Here is a 21,604-nt window from a genome sequence, read left to right as displayed (position 1 = left end):
ATGTGTGTCTCCCTCTTTGTCAGATATGGTCTTCATAACAAATGCCCGTTTATTAATATTTTAAACCACATTGTGATTTTCAAGTCCTGTGAACTGTGTCCAACTTCTTTCAGTCTGAGGAGCTGATTTTAGGACTAAAAGGCTTTAAATTTCTTTCAGACAAAAAAACTTGAGAGTTAAAGTTAGGACTGATGCCTGTTATCTTCAGAATTTTCTCCTTAGTGAGCCAGTTTGGAGCTAATTTTGACATTATGGTGTTTTATAAACACGTCTTAGTCTTTGTTGCTGTGTCATTGCTGTTATCAATGTAACTATTTTTTGTAATCATTTAAAAATGGATAAAGCAGATGAAAAAAAATCCATTACAGACAGCAGCTTCAAAAAGCTTCTTTATTTACGGGGATGAGGTCATACTGCTGTCATCGTATGTTATTGGACTGAGAGGACAGAGAGTATGACATAGCATTTAGCGGTTACACTTACAGCAGCAGTTATTGGTTAAAAACAGCAACCAACAACAGCAAGGTTTGCTAAAAAAAAAAAAAAAAAAAAAGAAATAAATAGAAATCTATCTAGGAATCTCTTTATCTTACGTCACCATGCTGGCAAACCAGTCCCAGTGCACCCAGTCTGTCTGTACACTCAGCTGCCAGCCTCTGTCCCTGTGGTCAGTCTGGACCAGAGCGAGCGGCACGGGTTTGATTTCCATCATGAAGGCAAAGGGTTTATTTAGAGCAGCCAAGTGGTCAGAGCCTCTGGGTCCTTGAAAGATGTAGCACCATGGATACATAAATGTCACAACTGTGCTGATCACAAGTCCCAGAGACCATTTCAACAAGAAACAGGCCTAAAGTCGAACTGAAATTAATTTAATTAATTAAATATTCACTTTAAAAAAAAGAAAAAAAAACTTTCCATGTCTCCACATGTGAATTCTTTTGGCCATATCAGTAATTACCAAAAAACAAAGTTGCAGTGTTTGAAAATAAAAAATAATTTGTGCACACGATTTCATAATTCATCCTCTTACATTATGTTACATATTTGCCTCTTGCTGTAGGGTGCAGCAAATCAGCAGTCAGCTGAAAGTTTAAAAAAAGGCAAGAATCTGTTTTTACAGTGAAAAAGTGCATTATCCTATAAAATATGCCATGTATTGCATAACAGCCAACACTGGATGTATATCCCAATATCCTAGTCCATGATCAAAATAAAACTATACAATCCCAAAAAAAAGCCATAGCAAGAGTGTGAACACCACACAAAATGCAAGACTTGAAGGTTGGAGTTACGCTTAATTGAGAATAAATATTAAATTGTGTCCGCAAATTAGTTTTTCTCAATGACACCTGCTGGACTAAGTTTTAATTGGACTTTTCTGCAGGTTTAGTGCCCCCTATACTGACGTTCTCCAGCATGTGTGAATTTTTGACACCAACTTAGATTGGTGCAGTATCTGTGTGACCAGGCACTTAAGTAGTTCATTGTATCATTTTCTTTTGATCGCTCTACATTTTAGGTTTCAGCTGAGAGACTGACACTGTAACACACTGCTATGTGTCTCCCGTGGGTTTCGATGGTCTGGCCATTTGCCAATAGCACGTTTGGAGCCGTGAAAGACAGACTAGACCGTTTCTCTGAAGCGGGACAAACAGTGCTGAGTGTGTGAGAGCAGGTGATGAATTAACAAAACGTTATGTCTTTGTAAGAATCAGGCTACCTGGCCTCCACTTTCCATGTGGAATACAAACTCAAAGGTTTAACATTAACTTTAAAAGCTAACACATGTCACAAAGTTTGTAGGACACACACTGTGACAGTGTGATGTTCTCTAGTTAACAGTTGTTGACAGTGTGTCTCCTAGCAACACTGGCTCTCAGTTATCAGTCAACTGCTGCCACCCAGAAGCTTGAGGCTTTAACAATACTTCCACAAATAAGTCCAAAAAAAGGGAGAAATACATTAAAATCTGTATTATTATTATTATTATTATTATTATGATGTACCTTATTCCTAACCTCATGACAGCTTGTGTGCATTACTGCCAAACTGTTATTCCTTTCGTTAAAAAGGAGTCAGCCGTATGCCACAGGCGTTTCCTTTATTCTTAGACATCTGGGGTAAATAAATCTGGGAGCACATATAATGGAATAATGCAATGATACCTGAAGAAGCAGCCTTAGATAACCACTTTATTAATTCCATTGCTACTGATGGTGACATGGACATAGAGCAAAGTCAGAGCCTAAAAGTCGCACATCACTTGGCTAGCGCTAAGCTAACTTGGTGTGTTTCTGCTGTTTGAGGCCACTTCCTCAGATCATCCTGCCAGCCAATGGTATGGTGGAGGTATGAGCATATTATCCCCTTTTTAAAGTGTGACATACTGCGTTCCTGCATCATTTATTTCCCCATAATCACTAAGAAAAAGGAAACATGCTGTGTGTTTGCTTACTGTGTGTTGTGTGGATATGTAACACAGAAAATGAGGAGAATTAAAATTTCAGTTCGACTTTAAAATGACGACTTCACTTTTCACAGACGGGATTATTTCACCAATAATGTTAATGTTTTACTTTGAGCTTGTCAGAAGTTTTTTTGTTGTTTTGCAATGCGCTTTGGGACTTGTAGTTGACTTCTCTCCTCGAGCTGCTACAGAAATAGTCATATCTGAGTTTTTGTCAGTATTTTTTTCAGCTTCTTCGTACTGGTGATTCGTCCAGACAGAGTTTCATGTCCATCCCAGTGTTGAAAAGCTTCAACAGACAGTTGCCTGACAGTGTCTGTAGGCGAAATGTATGGGACTGTTGATGCAGGGACAGGATCAGGTGGCTGCACACCTGACTGTAGCTCCGCCCTTCGAGTCCCTGTACTGGTCCATACAGCTCATCTTTTGTTAGAGGAGGCAAATAAAAGGAGGTGATAAAGCAAGATGTGAGGGAGAGTCGCAGGCACAGACAGAAACTTTAGTAACCAGGTTAGTGCTGTGGAAGCTCCGCCCACTTAGGTCAACAAGTGGCATGCTGGGAAGGAGGAGGTGGTGTTAGGTGAATGTTAGGCCATTTCTTATCCAAACAGGTTATTTTAGAGCCGATCATCATCAACAGAGCATCCAGAGACACGAGTATTAATTATTCCAGTAAATAACTACAGTATTTTACATATTTGATCCCACAGGTCCCGTTTGTTAGGAAATCTACTGGATTGCTTAACGGCAGAAAAAAGTTAGAGGGTACTGTTCTTCCAGGGCAAACAGTGGTAAAGCTTTCACAGTTGCTGCTGAAAGGAGTGAAATCACGATGGAGAGCTCACATCCAACATATTCATCCTCTTGACGGACTGGGGAGCAATGAGGCTGAAGGATAATGTCGTCTGATGTATTGAAATAGCAGCGGCAAGAACAACCTACTGCTGCAGCGAGACAGAAGCAACTAATAAAGGCTTACTCGGCTCGGGGGATGACAAATCATAGGTCTCGGTGGAAATTAATCAGCAGTACTTCATTAACAAGCTTCATTAAGGCTGCTCAGTTTAACGGTGTCCATTAGCAGTCCTGTGTAGCCCTCTCTAACTCTTCATCTTGCTGTCCCACCTCCACCTCCACCCCCACCTCCTCCTCCTCCTCTTGGTCTTCTTTCTCGCTGAGTTCCTCTCCGATCACTTCTAGCCGTGCCTCCTGACCATTTAGCACCTCCTCCTCCTCTCTGTTATGGAGCCTTGCCTCCTGCAGCTGCAGCCGCCGCTCCTCCACCAGCAGGAGGCGCTCTCTGACGCCCTCTGCTGCCGCTGCTGTGTCGCTGGGACTCCCGAAGAACTGCTCGGTCCTGAAACGACAATGGTTTGAGTCAGATGCATGTATTATATTGTGTGTGAGTTTTTGTGTGTGAGTACTTGCAGTAATTACAGTGTGGGAACAAAAACCTGTTAAGACAGTCCCATTATGGGGTCTTACCTCCCATGTGGGGACAAAAATACGTAGTAATTATGGTTAAAGCAGCTATAATTTATATGGATAAAAATGTCATGTGTATTGTGAAAGGGGTCGATGATAGTGATGAACCCACAGAGAGAGAGAGAATTATCAGCCTGAAGATGTCCTCAGCTCGATAAAGCTTTATAGCATCTTTCAGTTCATTGTTGTGGGTTCCCAACCCACAAATTTACTGTTTTTGTTCATTCTCAGCTGCTGCAGGGAGCTGTTAAATCTCTATAACCCCACTCTACACGACCTGCTCAGCACAAATAGGCAGACAGACACAGTTAGAGACTAGCTGGTGAACACAGTGGAGCATTTAACTGCTAAAGAGCCAGATATTTCTCTCAGGAGTTGGAGGAGACAGCACTGAAAGAGACAGATTATTGGACTTGGAGCCAAAAACACAGCTGTGGATGTGTCAATAGGCAGCTGCTGACAATTTTGTCATATCAACTTAAAAGGTGATGATATGTCAGTGTTGTGTTTACAACTTGTTTCTGGTGGCCCAAAGCTGACAGAAAAATCAGTTATTGCAGGTTTCAGGATAGGATTGCAGTTTGACATGTAGTGGTTATAGTGAAGGTAAAATTTCTAGGAATGAACATAAGCTAATGCAAAGTCCTCTAAAATGATAAAAACAGGCCAGGGTGTGTGTGTCTGTACCCATCAGGGAAGATAACAGGCAACGTCAGTCTGTCCAATAGGATTTTCCCAGAAGAGTCGACTTCATCCAGAGAGTCCGGCTCGACACATTCCTGCTGTAACACCTGAAACACAGTCAAAACACATGTACTGAAGGCGAATTACATTTTCAATGGCTGCAACAGTGTACGAGGGTGTATGTGACACAGATTTCATCAGCCGTTTCTCCAAGCCAACTACTATGTACCAGAAATAACTGGTCACATGCACTTGATGTCAACAGGTCGCCATTTTTAATTTCTAACCAATTTCAGCTGATCATTTTGACCTGCCGACACACAGGTCGAGCTCTGGTCTGCTGCTGTAACACCTGAGACATCATGCTGTGTGGTTGCTCTCTCTCTCTCTCTCTCTCTCTCTCTCTCTCAGCCTGTCTCACCCTCTCAGCGGCGTTGTGGAAGTTCAGAGCCAGCTCCAGTCTCTGTTGTCTCTCTTCGGCGCTGACGCTGAACTGTTTCCAGACTCGGTTGAGTCTCGGCAGCGTATCCCCGGAGGAGCGCGTCGTACAGCGCAGAGACTGACAGAGGACGACGGTCGCCTGCAGCAGCTGACGGCCATAATCATAGGTGCTCTGAAGGAGGACGGAGACAAACAGAGAGAGAGAGATGTTTATTGTGGATGTGAGCTACTAGTCAAAGCTGCTCTAATCAATATTTTGCATTAACAATGGATAAAATGACAAAGTGTAGTCTGGAAGTGTCTCACCTGAGCGACGTCCACAAACTTCCTGTGTTTGTCCAGCATGGTCCTGGTCTCTTGAGAGTCGTCGCCCAGTCTGACGTGAGTTTTCAACAGGGCGTCCAACAGCTCGCCAAGCCACTCTACTGACTGAACACACACACACACACTGATCATCAACTCATCAATACAGGAGGTACATGTGCATATGCTCATGTGTTGTTGTTGCTGTTGTGTGTCTGACCTGTAAAGCATCTTCTTCACATTTGAACAGCTGGACCATCTGCAGCATCTTCAGCCTCCTCACGTCCACCATGTCCTCACACCTTCAACACAAACACACACTCTCAGAGAGTATAACCCAGCAAGTCCTGCTAGCACCCCCTAGAGACTGCAGTGTTCATCACGGCAACAACATAAAAGCTGTTGAACAGAAGTAATTCATCCATTCTGATAATTTAGCTATCAGCAATTTACTGTGGGCAGTATTTAGTCCTGAGGTTGGCACTAAAAGAAAGGTGAACGGCTCATCCTCTGTGGAGCAGGAATGGGACTGAACTTCTGACCAGTTATTAATGTGTTTTATTCTTGAGGGACCAGAACAAAGCCAGCATCCACTGCAGCATAAACAGGTCATCAATATATAGGAAGGAAAATGTCTAGACTCATTTTTACAGTCACACATTTTGCATTTTGTTACAGGGTCTGATTGTGCGAGTCGTGATTCACATAGAAACAAAGACATTGTTGCAGTTTTAGTTTTAGTTTCAAGCCAAGAAAACAAACAAAAAAAAGAGAAAGTAACCTCTGCTTGCGGAGCTGCATCTCGTCCATCACGCCCTGGATGTGCTGAACGTTGTCCTGCTGTTCTCCAGCTGGACTCTCGGTTTCCTCCAGAGACCACGACGGCTGGCTGCACATCTGCTCTAGCAACAGCGCCCCCTTCTGACGCAGAGAAGAAAGACCTGCTTCTGCACAGAGCGGAGACGGTTAATGTCACAGAGGACCTTTAATACACCCAGCAGGTTATGTGTCAAAAAAAAAAATAAATGGAAAAAAATATAAAAGTATCACTAATTTAAGATTCCTGTATTCAGAGCACGAACCGACAGTCTGCAGCTTCTCCTCCAGAAGTTTGAGGTTTTGTTGAATCGAAGCTCCGTCAGCTGGAGCCACGTCAGCACAGAGCATGCCCAGTAGACCATCCAGCTGCTGGGACAACTGCAGAGACAGACACATCACATGCACTTTTTTTCTGTCCACTTGCACACACCACCTTGTAGGTCACCTCCCAAAGAGCTGCTGGATTCCAGTAAATCATATTTGACATTTTTTAGGATAACAGTCTCCCCCTGCCTACAGTCTTTGTGCTAAGATGTGAAACACCTCATGGACTTATCTCTGTGCTGGACGTACATAAATGAATTGGGTTCAGGAGTCAGACATTTTGTTGTGATGGTTAAACTTAGGGTAAGGGATTAGGGAATTCATTATGTCAAAGAGGACCCTCACAAGTACAGACAGACAAACGTATGTGTGTGTGTTACCTCCTGTGTGGTGCTGTGGAAGCCCTGCGCCGCCTGCAGGACGTTCTGTCGGTTCTCCAGCTGAGCAGCCTGTCGGTAGCAGACATCACTGAGCTGCTGCTGCAGCGCCTTCAGCTCCACCACTTCCTCCTCCTCCCCGGCACTGAGCAAGGTGGCGATCTGCTGGTTCAGCTCCACATATACAGCAAACCACTCCTGTACACACACACAGAGATACAAAATCAGCCTAATGCTACCAGGTTTTTAGGTTCCCCTGACTGATACTACAGCAGTTTAACATAACACCCCTGAAATAAATGCTACCTTATATGATGAAAGCATCAAACTACAATCAGATCTGTATTCATTCATCACTTTGCCCTTGTCACATGATCTTGTGCGTGTGTTCATCGTGTTGCATTACACTGTGCTGGCTCTCGATCTCCTCATGTTTCTGCTGCAGGGCCTGAGCCGCTCGCATCGAGTCTCCGATCGCCTGATGAGTCTTCAACAACTCTGAACCTGGACCCTGCAGCCAGGTTACCACCTGAGAAAAAGACAAAAAGAAATCACTGTACACTGACAAATTGAACCAATTAAAAGATTGTGTGATTTCCTTTAGATGGAGAAGTGGGAGAAACTATTTGAGGTGCTGGTCCCAGTAAAAGTCCCATTCATTTTCTCCATAGACACAGATGTTAGTTTGAACACTTGCATGACTTGGATGGACATGAACCTCTTCTTGGATCATCAATACCTAAAAACAACTGTGCTAAAAAATATTTGGTTCTTCTCTGATTAAGAAAAAAATCGAAGATACAAGCCTGTGGACATACCACTGTAAGAGAAGAAGATAACCATGATTCCCAGGGTGCATTTCAATGAGAAATGTGACATCACAAAGCTTCAGATCTTGTTCTACTACTGCCTTGCTCATACCCACATGAAGCTATGACCAGTCAGTCATGGCAGTGTGACAGGGAGCCAGAATACACACTACCAGGACTGTGGAGATGATAAATAGAGATCAGCCAAGATTCATTTTGTTATTCACACCTGTGCTTTTCTGACTGTGAAAAAGGGGACACACAGTGTGTTTCAGGACCTCCTTCAGACTCATGCAGTGCAGGACATCGACCAGCAGGAGGCTCTCAGGCTCTACTTGTCTCCTTCTTCACATCATCATACTCAAGATTTTCATTGATATTTACTGTTCATGAATATTTTCTTATATAAACAGTTTGTATTAAAATCATTATTTTTCTTTATTTCAACCTCCTATTGTCCTTGATATGTTTTGGCAACACAAGTATATGAACATGTTACCATAAAGTAAAATGAAATATGAAATTCAAGTAGAAATCCAACAGCTGAAGCATATGATTTAATATGAGGCTAACTGGCTCAGTGTGGAGCTGGAGATAAACTCCAAAAACACTGGACCCTACATTTTACCATTATGCCCAAATAATTAAAATGCCTGCCTGTTCAAGCTTCATGTATAAAATCAGTTGAGTGACCCTTTCAACTTTACATTTCACTGATTTTATTCAATTATCTAATTAAAATATTTATAATTCCAACAGTATTTACAATCTGAACGAGAGTTTTTGTGGAAACTGTGAGTATGCCTTGTTTAGTAGCAACCTAATGTTTAGTGGACATTTATATTGTTCAAAAAATGTTTGTCTAATACAAAATAAACAAATTTACAGTGAGTATGATTTTATCACACACAGTACAGTAACATCTGGAGCTGTCTATCCAGATGTGTGCGCCAGTATCATGATTTAATTGTATTTATCAGGTCAGCGATGCCTCGAAGAGCTAACACACACACACACAGTTTGATCCAGAACTAGGCCAACCCCCCCACCTCAAATCCTCCAGGCTAGCGACCGATATGTTGCGGTTACCATGGCAACCCCAGGCTCATTTCCAAGACATTGGTGTTATCCATCAGCCCCTTAGGCTGCAGAAACCCCAGTAACCACAGTAGAGTCTATCTCTACTGAGGAGCTGCGGAGCAGTAAAGCTGCTCATTGACACTGCTCCTGAGGGTCAAAGGTCAAAGGCTAGATGATAAAAGAATAAAGATGATACACTGTTAAAGCCTGAGGAGGTCAATTCTGCACCACAACAATGTTTCCAGAGAATTGTGAGGGCAAGAGAATTGTGATAAGAAGTGTATCTGGACCTGGTTCTGTCCAAAGGTAAAAGAATATACCTACCAGTACCTCTTTATCTCACTAATTAACAAATTATATCTCCGTTGTGATGTTATTATTACAAATATTCAATTTACACACAAAGTCCAAAACAATATGATGTCTCATTTTGCAGGAAAAACAAACCAATGAAAAGATGAGATTTAATCAAGACTCTTGGGGATGAAGTGAGTGGTAATGATGAATGGGTTGAACACATGCACATGTAGAACTTCTCTATCTTAACAGACAACGTGCTTTACTGCTCAGGAGCAGCGTCAGTGTTTTGCCCACAGACACTTACCCAGGTGGACAGGAGGAGCCAGGAATCAACCCTGCATCCTGGGCCCCAGCTACCCTCAAAGTAAAGCTAAATACAATTTAGGAGGCTGCAACTAACAATTATTTTCATTATTGATTAATCTACCGATGATTTTTCCAGTTAATTGATTAATCTTTTGTCTATAAATTGCCATAATTTAATAGAAAATGACTGTTTTAATTTCCTAAAGACCAGGGTAACATCTTCAGATGTGTCAGTACAAAACAAAAACAAATTGAAAATATTCAGTTTTATTACTATGTACTACCAAACAAACAAAAACAAAAGCAAAAGCAAACATTTAGTATTTAAAAAAAATAATTGATTAATCAACATCGTTTTACATTTTAAGATGAACACACAGGTTCACTTTCAACTTTGTCTATTGTGTGTGTGTTTGTTTGTATTACCTGCATGACCTTGGTGTGGATCTCATCTAGCTGGGTGCGTTTGTTTCGCTGTCTGCAGAGCTCCTGGTATCTGGTGTACTGCTCCCTCAGTGAGTCCAGCAGCTTCATCACCTGTGGCTGAGCCAGCAACTCCTCCTCCATGGGACACCAGGCCGGACCTGCAGGTCAGAAGTCTCCTTATCTCTGGTCCAATCATACAAAAGTTGCCTGCAGTGACTCTCCTCAGAGCATTAAAAATATCAGTTCAGTCTATGAGATCAGGAGCGATTGTTAGTGAGGAACCTTCAGTGTAAGCATTGAATTCTGTCTGGCAGACTGAGAGTCTGTGCAATACCCTGGCACCATGGGTAAACATGTACACCAATTCCTAATGATTATTCTTATTAACAGCCAACATCACAACAGTTTAGTTTTCTTGAGCAACTTAGACGACTGTCCATCACTGATGTTGGGTGATGAAGGCCTGGCTCTCAGTCGGTGTTCCAGATCATCTCGATGGTAGGATGGGACTGAGGTCAGGGCTCTGACACACACTGAACTGGGAAAGCCATGATGGACCTGACTTTGTGCACATAATGAAATGAAACCTCTGCAGCACTATTTAAATCACACAAATCAGCTGACTATGATCCAGGTTCCCAGATGAGGTTTGTAGATTTACTGTGGGTATAGTTTATAATATTGTGGGTGGAGGAAATAAAATAATAATAACAATGAAATTTTCTTTCTAAACACAGAAGTGTGCAAAAGTTGAGGCATTTTAAATGATTTCAGATTCTCATCCATGGCGCATTACCACCAAGGAGGTGTCTGATGCTATAACAGAGTCACTGTAGACTGTGCCCTTCTGCTCTACTTCACACTGTAGTAGCCAGTGTAGTACTCTGGAACAGCCGAATGACTGCATTCAACTGCCCATCTCCAACAACAACAGTTCAGAGAGAAATAAACAAAACTTTCATTCAACGGCATTCATCCATCTGTCTACGCTGCACTAGCACAGACACTTCTGGATGACTGACAGCTGCTTCCTCACCTCCCTGTCCTCCTCCTCCTCCCTCTGAGCCATTGAAACGACGCTGCTGCAGCTCCGACAGCAGCTCATGACCTGCACACAGACACACAGACAGACAAACAGACAGAGAGGGTTGTTTTTTTAGATTTAAAGTCTGTTATAAAACCATCTGAAACAATAAAGCATCAGCGTTTGTGTACATGCTGTTACATTATGAAAGGAGCTGGTGGAGGGAGGAGGGTGGTACCACAAACAAAGACTCCTTTCACCTCTGCCCAACACACAGACACAGGCTGCTCAGTACAGTGAACGCAGCCAGCCAGCCATCCATCATTCATCCATCCCTTCATCCATCCACCCTTTGCCTGGTGAAGCCAAGACCTGGAGCTAGACAAACAAGACCAGCTCCTTCCACCCACACCCTCCAGGTCAGGGTGAGCCCAGTTCCACTCACAGGAAACTTAGTTTGGCTGCTTTAAGCCATGATTCCAGTCTCTCAGTCACTGCTCAGAGCTCATGACCAGAAGTGAGAAATATTTCAGTGGCTGTGTAGTTGTGAGCACAGTAAGTTTTTTATACCTTGTTTTCACTGCACTTGAGGGCGAAAAAACCTTTTACAAGAGAACGATCTGATCAACATGTGACTGGTGACGTAGGCATCCGTCACTCGGCCTGATCTCGCCTGCAGCTGGTTCTGTATTTATTTTTAAAGACTGGCACCAGGTCACATCTGTGGGACTCATCGTCCCCTCAGATCCCTTGACCAATCACTGCTCTTCATTTCATGCTCCACTCACTCTAGTTAAAATGACAAGGCATTATTTATTGTTGACCCTAAACTGTGGAGTAGTTTGCCCCTCACTATTAGTTCTTACATGACTGGTCACACTGTTAATAATTTACTTGTTCTCTGTGCATGCGCCTACGCTGTTCTTCTGATTTTATCCACAATCAATGATTCTTACACTCTTATCAGTTTCTTGAGTTTTCATAATAATGTTTCATCCTTTTTATTGTTATGTAATTGTCATCTCTCTGTACAGCAACATGTGATGTTTTTAAATGAGCTCCATAAATAAACGGAGCTGACTATGAGAGCAACAAGTAAAATTACCATCACATTTGTGTAAGGGCGTGTGTGTCTGAGAGAGGGATGATATTTACCGGTCTGAAGGACAGTCTCAGGGTCACAGGACGGCAAGAGGGCACAGTCAGCGGATCTGCAGAGGACAGACAGACACACAGCTCTGGATTTCACCGGTCTACTGTTAGTTCACTTTAAACTGTAGCTTTGTGAGCTTTCTGTGTGTGCGTGTGTGCATACTTGTCCTTGTCCACCGAGCTGCTCTTGTCACTGTCGTTGATGATCGACAGCTCGTCCAGCAGTGATGTCGACTCCTTCGTGAACTTCTCAAAGACCTGCGACAAACAAATAAAATAAAAACAAACAGACTCAGACCTGTTGCCAAGTTACCATGGCAACAAGCATTTCAAGTCGTAAAAATATTCAGTATGTGGATTTATTTTAATCAGATAGTGACCAGTCTCTTGTTGAGCCAGTCATTGTGGTCGTAGTCCAGACTTCCTCCAAAGTCGTCCGTCAGCTGACAGGGTTCAATGTAACGAGTCAGCTTATTGGCCGAGACCAGGATCACCTGACACAAAGCACAGACACAAGCATGCAGGAAGCATTTTAATCAGACTGTGACAATAAAGGACCTGCAGACCATTTCCATCTTTCATCTCATTTCAGTCTGACGAACACCACCTGTTCATGAGGATGTGCACGTTAACTGGCGTGACTGACAGCCCCATATAAGGCTGCCCGTCCTGCTGGGTTTGTGAGTTTCATTCACAAAAAGAACAACTTGACACTGTGGAGGCTCAGACCCATAAACACGTAACAAGTTTAACCAAATGTGAAAATTTTCCTAACAACTGAGCTGTATATGGTGTTGTGATAAAACAGAAATCATAAAATGTAAAATCTAAAACCAGATAAATAGTAGTAAGTTAGTAAACCATCGAGCTGGATATGGTGAACAGGATATTAAATTTGCATTCAGTTTTCTTAATGCGTTTTTTCATGTGCTTTTAAGTGTCTTTCGTTAATTTCCACATCATATTTAAACTCTAAAATATTCCAGATAAAAGTCAGTGCGATTCTTAAGTCAAACAAATGAGTTTTTTTCCACTGTGGAGAAGGAAAGACTTTCTGTAAATGACTGGTCTGACAGGTCTGAACCACACGTAAATTTCATCCTTATCTAAGAGAAAATTCAGAGAATGAGAAAACTAGTGAATGCCATAAATTCTCTCAAATCACTTGTATGTGCTACTTAAGTTATCTTATCTGTTCGCAGACGTGCTTCTTGCATTCAAACTGCGGCTTTTACGATATGAAATTTGCACTCGTTCAGTTTAAATATAACACAGCTCTAGCTTCGGTTTATCTCTGAATCTCTCTCCAGTGCACATAAACCCGCTCAGAGTACAACAGTCTGACGGAGACAATCCCAACACCCACATTACTTTAAAGGGGTCATGAAATGATAGTGACAGCATGAGTAATATCAAATATTCACAGTTAGTATTTTCTTATTAATTGCACATTAAACACATCAATGTCACTAATAAATTGTTCAATAATCATTATACTCTTTGAGCTGTGAAATACAAGAATTCTGATGAGTTAAAGGGCAATGAAGAACTCTGAAGAGACGACCTTTTTATGAAAACTGTGTTCACCCTTTGAGAAAAGCACAAACACTAACTCATCAACAATTCATAGGATCCTCTCATCAAATGATTCATATATCCCCAAACATTATATATTGATGCTGCCAACATAGCAGCAGATTTACACATCATGTTGGACACAATGAATGATGGGTCGTCATAACTACGACAAGTGTTGCTTTTCCTCCATCCTCCAGCCAGACAGCAACAACCCTTTGATCAGATTCTGTTCATGGTTTATGGTCAGCGCATCTGAATCATTGTAAAAACATCTCTAAATAAATCAAGGACATTGTTCTGAAACACTGGCATCTTCTCCAGTCAGAGACAATCTTTGAAGAAATAACAAAAGTCTCAAAAGCCACTTTTCTCTTTCAGACATGAATAAATACAGTTGCGTGCTCTGTCAGGACGCTGGAAAAACACAGCTGGTTGTTACCAAAGGAAACTTTAGGTGTGGCAACAGTTTCCAGACTGTAAATACTTCAGGGCATCCTCTCACTGGCCAAAAAAAAGTCACCCATAGACACTGTCACTATCTGAAAGAGAAATGTTCTGGATAGATGAATTAATGCACTACATTTAAGGACTTAATTACACTCCTTGTTTTCTAAACACTGAGGAGTCACTGCAGTCAGCACCCACTAATAGTTACTTTTAGCTTCTTTATACAAAGTTTCTCCAACTTTTCACCTTTTTGACTCATAAGTCAAACTGTAGGGCCATTTTCAGATGCTTTAAAGATACCAGCACCGATCACAGATTATATATCAAGCATTGCTTCAGTCATTCACCTAAACAGAGTTCTTGGATCACAAGACAAACTTCTCCCTCGGCTTCTTCTCAGAGCTCTGAGCCTGTGAGCCGATCTGAGCTTTTACCAGAGATCATCTTCTCTGAAGAAAAACCAGCAAGTTTAACTCATTGTTATATCACTCCATAAAGTGCTCTGAACATTTGTGTGAAATATTTCTTTAAATACTGATCTGGACAGTGAGACAGCTGGTAGTGAGTGTGTCTGCCAGTTGTCGCTGCAGCACATGCTGTCAGAGATATTGGACTCAGCTCAGTGTGTGTGTGTGTGTGTGTGTGTGTGTGTGTGTGTGTGTCATAAGCTACTTTTGGGGACAAATTTCTGAATAAATACCAGTTCATTGGGGACATGCCTTTTGTCCTCATTTGGGAAAAAGCTGTGATAACCCTTAATCGTAACCTTAACCTCAGCAGTTAAGATTAGGGTTAAATTATGGTTAGCAGTAGGGTTAAGTTTAGCAGTAGGGTTTAGTTAAGTTTAGTGGTAGGGTTTAGTTAAGGTTAGTTAGGGGTAGTTAAGGTTAGTCTCCAGGAAATTAGTACAAGTCTATGTAATGTCCCCAGTGTGACCTAGAACAACATTTGTTTCTGTGTGTGTGTTTATTTAAATGTTAGGACAGACTTTAGAGCAGCTGTACGACACACACCCCGCTGTAACATCCACACACACTCCATAGTTAAGATGAGTCACATCTCAACACCGGCCCTGGAATCTCCCTTCCAGCAGCTGTGTGTGTGTTAGGAGGAGTGAGTAAGTATTGAAATAAAGAAGATGAGCGCTCTAACAGATTTAAACAATAAACTCAATCTTAGCACATTTTTTACAAAGCATCAAAGATTCCTTCACAATAACTTCAGTACCTCAACAATCTTACAAACTACATGTTTAGGGACTCACGGCACACGCGAGCAAACATGGACACTGTGAACAGAATAATATGTATTTGATTCATTCCTTGCATCGAAACTGTTGCTGTCCATCAGCTGAGTCTCACATGTCAGAGCAGCCTTGAACGGACTAACATGGAGAATTTTCTCTGTCGGTCTCAGTCAATATGGCTGCAGAAATCTGGGTCACACTGACTACTGATCTCTGTCAGCAAAACCATCTGTTGTAGTAGAGGAGGAGGCCGCCCGAAAAATCTCTCTCTCTCTCTCTCTCTCTCTCTCTCTCTCTCTCACACACACACACACAAAGAAAAAAAAAATCAATCCTGGCTCAGGTTTCCAGCAGCACTCAGGATGGTTAATGATGCTCAAGGTTATTACAAAAGGCTCAGTTCATTCGTTTGATATCAGGTAACAACACAAATCAGGAGTGTGTGTGTGTGTGTGTGTGTGTGTGTGTGTGTGTGTGAGATACCAAAATGTCCTCATAACAATAAAAACTGAAAATACAGATGGTCTGTTTGTCTCTGCTCTTCTCTCTCTATGATTGGAGGCTTTTCGAGCGGCCTTCCAGCGCAGCCGACTAACACAGGTATAAACACAACTGTGGTTCTTTTCATCCACACTGAAACAACCTTTTAGTGTTTGGGTAGAAGAAGTCATTCAGAGGGAGCCAAAGTCAGCAATTAGTGAACAAGAAGAAAGTGAACAAGATTTCTCAGCATCTGACAGATAAGGGGAATCGAACACAGCCAGAGAGTGCAGGGATAAACCAAGAAAGATATTTGAAGTTAAAAAAATTAAACAAGTTTATAGAAAAAAATGAAATAAAGCATACAGCGGAGCAAACTGAAAAACTGTGACCAGGCCAATCTGCTTGTGTGGTCCTGAGCGGGAACCTGGATTCAGCACAAAGGACTGTCAAAGAAAAATAACAACATCAGCACCAGTTCTCCAAATGTTGTCTGTCCCACAACCGCAACAAAACCTGGAGTCCACAGCCACGTTAGCAGCTCTGTGAGGCCGTGCTTCAGCTCAGCAGTAGAACTAACAAGTTCTAACAAGCTCACAATAACACGTTCACCATCTTAGCTCAGTGTGTCACATTTGCTAATTGGCACTGAAGTGGGAATCAGTTAGCAGGTATTTAGTCACAAACCAAAGAACTGCACAGATTTTGACCTGACGGTGATGAAAAGTTATGGGATCACATGTTCAGAATGTACCAAATTTAGTGGCAATCCATGCAATAGTTGTGTAGACACAAAACCTCCTGGTGGCACCGGAGGAAAAGTGTGGTGTGTGTGTGTGTGTGTGTGCGTGCGTGCGAAAATGTACATCTGCACAACATTTTATGGCAATCCAACACTTCCCTACAGTCATGCTGCAAGCATGACTAAAAAATTACACAGTTGGTCCCTCTGTTGTCGTTTTAATGACATACTGTTTACAGTCGGTCAACACAGGGAGAAACTTTGCACCAAGCTTCATGAGGCTCTTAAGCCCCAGATATCAGGTTAAGTTCCTGCAGTGGAAAAGGGAACCAAAGCCCACACCAGCGTCCAGAGATGTTTTTCTGACCTGTTCCAGAGCTCGGTCACAACTTTCACACTTCGACAAATGTAAATAATTATTTTTTTAAATGGCTTCCGATTGAGAAATTCTCCGTTTGGCTCAAATGTGAAAATCTCTAGTTCAAGTCTAAAAAAAAGGAGTTCTTTTCAAGTCAGGTCCAAATTTTCAGAACACAGACCGCTCGCTCCCAAAGCATTTCACTTAGCGCTGAGTGCTGGAGAGGTCAGTGAGCGGAAAGGAAACCTGAAGCTGGGAGACTCACCTCGAAGCCCAGGCGGTCTTTCTCCTTCCAGAAACAGAAGTGTGTGACCTTCTTATCCCAGAATTCATCCGGCTTCACCACGCAGACCAGTGACACCTCGGCTGGGATCACATTCTGAAACAGCATTAACAACAACATCGTCATCTGCTATAGTAACGCTGTTATGTTCCATATGTCATTAGTGGGAGCCACGTTTCTCTGTTCTGGGCCTGGAGGGATGTTAAAGGTGTTTGTACCTGCAACATGAGCACCACAGTCTTCACAATGTTCCACTGAGACTTCCTGCCATCCACGATAACGGTGAAACCCCGAGCCTTACACTTCTCACTGAGGGAGAGAGAGGGGAAGCATCTTATTGAACAAGGATATGATTCAAATGATGAACAACACACATTTACATTATTTACAACATTTACATACAGAGTTTCCTGTTCATGTGTGAAGCTTTAGAATTGCCAGCGTGGTGCATTCAAGTCAAACTACTTAGACTGGAAAAATGCTTTTGAATGCAAAGCTGTTTTATAGCCTGTTCAAGTGCAGGATGTTAGAGCTTCAGAACACCCACAGACTCTAGTTTAAACCATAACTATGTCAACTGGTAGATTTATTTAGTGGATAATTCCAGTTAATAACAACTTGAGTCTTATTTTCATAGTTTATGATATCATTTTATCAGCCATGATAACACTGCTGTTGCCAAGTTGCTGCTGTGTTCTCAGATCATAGCAACATTATCATGACCAATACAAACAATATACAAACTTGGAAAAAAGACCAGAAAATATTGCACTGGTCCAAATATAAGAAGATTTCTTTTCTTTTGGAAATTATGTTCACAAAAGCTGGGATCATATTAAATTCAATATTTATGGCTTCATGACATCAGATATTCTTTTCTGAATACCAGCTTCTACAGAGAGTGTTGTGTTATGGGTTGTTTGTAGCACTGATGTTGCTAGCAAGTCCATTTACAGAGTGACTTTTTTAGAATTAGTCCGCTTTTTAAAGTTTTTATGACACCCAGACTAAATTACAGGACTTTATGACCAGCTGCTGTCAGAGAAAAAAGTGCTTCATGAAAAAAGACCCCACAAAGTGTGAGTCTGTGGCTGAAAAACAAGCTACACAAATGCAGGATTTACTAGATTCTGCATTAATGAAAGTGTGTCACCATTTCACTTTTATGTGAGAAAATCTTTCAAGGATCAGGACTCTGGTAGAAACTATCAACACGTCTCGTATGAAAGTGGTTTGTATGTTCAAAAAAAATCAAGGTCCGTTGAACTAAAAACTAGACAGTTTCCAAAAACAGCTGCTGGAAAAGGAGGGGTCATGTAATAATCTGAGTTGTCACGTACTCAGGCCAACGCAGTAAGACCCGCGCTGTAATAAACAGGAATCATCCTTTAAGCCTTTTCCAGCGCAGCTGAACATGCTGGATTCTTACACTGGAGCCAAGACACAAAGTACGGGTCCAGAAGCTCCTCAGTGACAGTTCAACTCCACACATGTCCAAAGGCATTAAAACTGAGACAAAACAGTCTTTGATTTACACGACTGCGCACAGACACATGACTGCTACTACTGCATGTGTGTGTTTACCTGGGGATGCTGAGGAGGTAGTCCAGTGTAGCGCTGAGCTCCTCCATGCTGGTCTGATCTGAACTGAGAGGGATGGTCAGGATCAGACCACTGCGCCGGTCTTTGCCCCCTAAAGAAAGACAGACCAGCAGAAAGGGGGCAAATCTGGTTACTTACCAAATGCATGTAAAATGAGATTAAACACACGTAGACCTGTTATCTTATTTTTGTGTGTGTATGCGTGCGTGTGTGTGTGTTTTACCCGACAGAAAGGCCAGTTTCTTCTTGAGGATGGGGAGGATGGTGGTGGCTTCCATGGTAACGTCTGACATCTGTAGACACACAGGCAAACAATACTCAAAGGTTAGGCTCACATTTTTTTTCCCAAATCTACCTTAAAATGACATTCAAATGCCAATAGTTTAAACTGTTTTTTGTCATCCAGTCCATTCTGGCCACGACCCCTTACTGTACAATTGTAACGTAAGAGATGGAGGACAAAACCCACAATCCTCACTGGGGTTAAAAAAACACATTCTGAAGTGAAATGGAGGCCAACATGAGGCCCCGGCAGTCTGAGGCTGCCCGATCGAGCCAAATTTCAGATGAAATCCCCTCTTTGTATTTTCACAGGCAGTTACACAAACGAGAAATTTCATGCTAAAATTACCCACTCGTCCAAATCACACCAGCCCACAGGTTCAGACACTCGCCCACATGTTCAGTCACTACTCCACAGATCCAGACATTAGTCCACAGGCTCAAACACTGGTCCTCAGAGTGGACGCTAAGCTCAGTATGAACCCTTGTTACTGTATGACTTGTGTAGCAGAGAAAATACATTAATCTTGCTGCTCAGATGACAAACACACTGTAAGTCAACCCAGGAGTATGACAGTCCTGTCACGGGTGATAAAGGTAACAACAATAGGATCACAGTTGAACACTGCAGCAGCACACACGCTCCACAAACACCCCGCTGAGGTATTATGGGAATACAGACACACAACAGTGATTTTATGTAAGGTGAGACCAGAGGACTCAGATTCTTACCGACTGTTTCAACAGTGTGTTAGCAAGCAGTCAGTCAGCAAATCAGTCACTTGACATTTCTGTGAATTTATTGGTTGATTCAGCCGTACTTGCTATGTACTGCATTTAGCTTAAAATGTATGTTGAGCATCTCAGGCGCAACATTTTTTCACTGGTTGAAATAAGTCCTGTCTTCGCTTAATACAATTCGAATGATGAATCAAAGACTTCTCTTTGTTTAGGTTTTTGATTTGAAATCATTTGTATGTGACCTTCATGTTTGTGTCACTTCCTTTTCCATCTTTGGTGCTTCTTTCTATTATCAAAGGTCAGAAAACCCAGTCATCCTCTTACTATGAGTGATGTGACTCTGCATGAACACAACATTTTCTGCCACAGTTGGAAAAAGTGGTGGATATTTCACATGAGAAATGTATGCGTGTGTGTATGTGTGTATGTGTGTGTGTGTGTGTGTGTGTGTCTGTGGTTTGAAGCGATCTGTGGAAAATAAACATAATGCCACGTGTGCAGCTATCAGGAATTAGAAATTCTTAAATGTATGATGACAGCTGGGGGGGGGGGCAGACTACATGAGTATTTTAGACTTACTCTTAATAACTACATTTTAATTGTTGCTTTTTAAACATAGAGAAATAGAGAAAAACTCAAACTCTGAAACTTTAACATTTCACCATTTCTTTTAGTTCATGTTTAGTTAATAATCTTACTATACTTACTTTAAAGATTTTTATTGTTTATTAATTAAATTCAACTAAACTCTGCTTCAAAATAATAGCTAAATGAGTTTTATACAGATGTGGTCCTCACCATGTGTATGATTAGTATCATTAGCAGTGGGAGTAGCAGCAGCAGTGATTGAGATGAGTGTGGTCACCGCAGCACCAGTCAGACCCGCAGCGAGGCTTCATCTTCATCCTCCTCCTCCTCCTCAGCCTGCCTGCGGCCTGGCTGCAGCTGCAGGACGGCCCGGCCCAGCTCGGTTTGTCTCGGCTTGGTTCGGCTCGGCCCACAGACACAATGACCTACATTCAGCGGCTGCAGGCTGCGGCTGCTGCGGCTCAAACCACCCTGACCTCAGACGAGATCCACACAGTATCGACTACTTCGAGATCGATCGGCATTAAGTATTGATCAGGCGGATTTTCTTACCTTTCAGTCAAATCTGCAGCATTTTATACTGTCCCGATTTTTTCTTCTCCTCTGTCTCTCCTTCTCTTCCGCAGCTCTTCCTCTCCTCCTCTTCTTCCTCCTCTCAGGCTGATCTATCGGCAGCTCCTGAATCTGTTTTCCATTCAGAAAGCGCTGCAGAGTCCAGTTTCTTCTCCTGGTGCCTTTAACAACAGCCGAACAACTGAACACAGGCGGTGGAGCTCGCTGCTCTGCGCAGCCTCAGTGAAGACGAATAAATGACTGCGACTTCCGGTGAAGTAACATTCAAAATAAAAGCCTGGAGGAACCGTGGAGGCATGGATAAACCCTCTTGGGGTCTTGGGGTTAAGGGTTAAGGTTCTTGGGCCCCTATTGACTTTCACTGTACATGGCAGTAAACATGATTGTTGAAATGTATTTTTATTCTATGAATTCTATTTATTTTTAATATAAAATATTTTTCAAATAAATAAATAAACATTTTAAGAATTTTTAAAATGAGCTTTGTAAATAAATGTGTGTAAAATGTTCTGACAAACCATGTAATTTCTTTTCCAACATTATCCATTCTTGGAATACAATGGCCACTTACCACAACAGCAGCTACGGTTTTATGGCTGTTGGGTTGGTTTACACATGAAGTCAAGCAGATGAGCAGATGTTCAAATTCAAATTCAAAACACAGACAGACTGTTATTTTCCCCAAAT

The 21,604-nt window shown here is 42.0% G+C and overlaps 1 protein-coding gene across 1 annotated transcript; it reads right to left on the bottom strand.

Annotated features, from left to right (window-relative positions):
• Positions 1-376: 376 nt before the first annotated feature.
• sestd1 (SEC14 and spectrin domains 1) lies at positions 377-21,478 on the bottom strand. The gene is made up of 19 exons (XM_071480269.1): positions 20,897-21,478; positions 18,957-19,026; positions 18,716-18,824; positions 17,350-17,440; positions 17,114-17,227; positions 12,378-12,491; positions 12,161-12,255; positions 12,001-12,056; positions 10,858-10,929; positions 9,822-9,979; positions 7,307-7,429; positions 6,904-7,098; positions 6,463-6,577; positions 6,162-6,327; positions 5,601-5,682; positions 5,384-5,506; positions 5,058-5,249; positions 4,640-4,743; positions 377-3,824 (listed from the first exon to the last, which is right to left on the bottom strand). Exons 2-19 carry the CDS (start codon positions 19,024-19,026, stop codon positions 3,545-3,547), a joined length of 2,259 nt encoding a protein of 752 aa, XP_071336370.1. The 5' UTR covers positions 20,897-21,478; the 3' UTR covers positions 377-3,544.
• Positions 21,479-21,604: the final 126 nt, after the last annotated feature.

Source organism: Trachinotus anak, unplaced genomic scaffold (genome assembly GCF_046630095.1).
Source record: "Trachinotus anak isolate AG129_WGS33_773 ecotype Australia unplaced genomic scaffold, CSIRO_AGI_Tana_v1 ptg000001l, whole genome shotgun sequence".
Classification (NCBI taxonomy): Eukaryota; Metazoa; Chordata; class Actinopteri; order Carangiformes; family Carangidae; genus Trachinotus; species Trachinotus anak.
This window is presented reverse-complemented; position numbering and strand designations above follow the sequence as displayed.

Excerpts from the sequence above, each read along its gene's own strand:
- sestd1 (XM_071480269.1), bottom strand. The coding sequence starts at position 19,026 with ATGTCAGACGTTACCATGGAAGCCACCACCATCCTCCCCATCCTCAAG. Across the intron at positions 12,256-12,377 it reads ACTGGCTCAACAAGAGACTG|GTCTTTGAGAAGTTCACGAA; the intron begins GTCACTATCTGA and ends TGTTTGTCGCAG. Across the intron at positions 7,099-7,306 it reads AGATCGAGAGCCAGCACAGT|GAGTGGTTTGCTGTATATGT; the intron begins GTAATGCAACAC and ends GTGTGTGTACAG.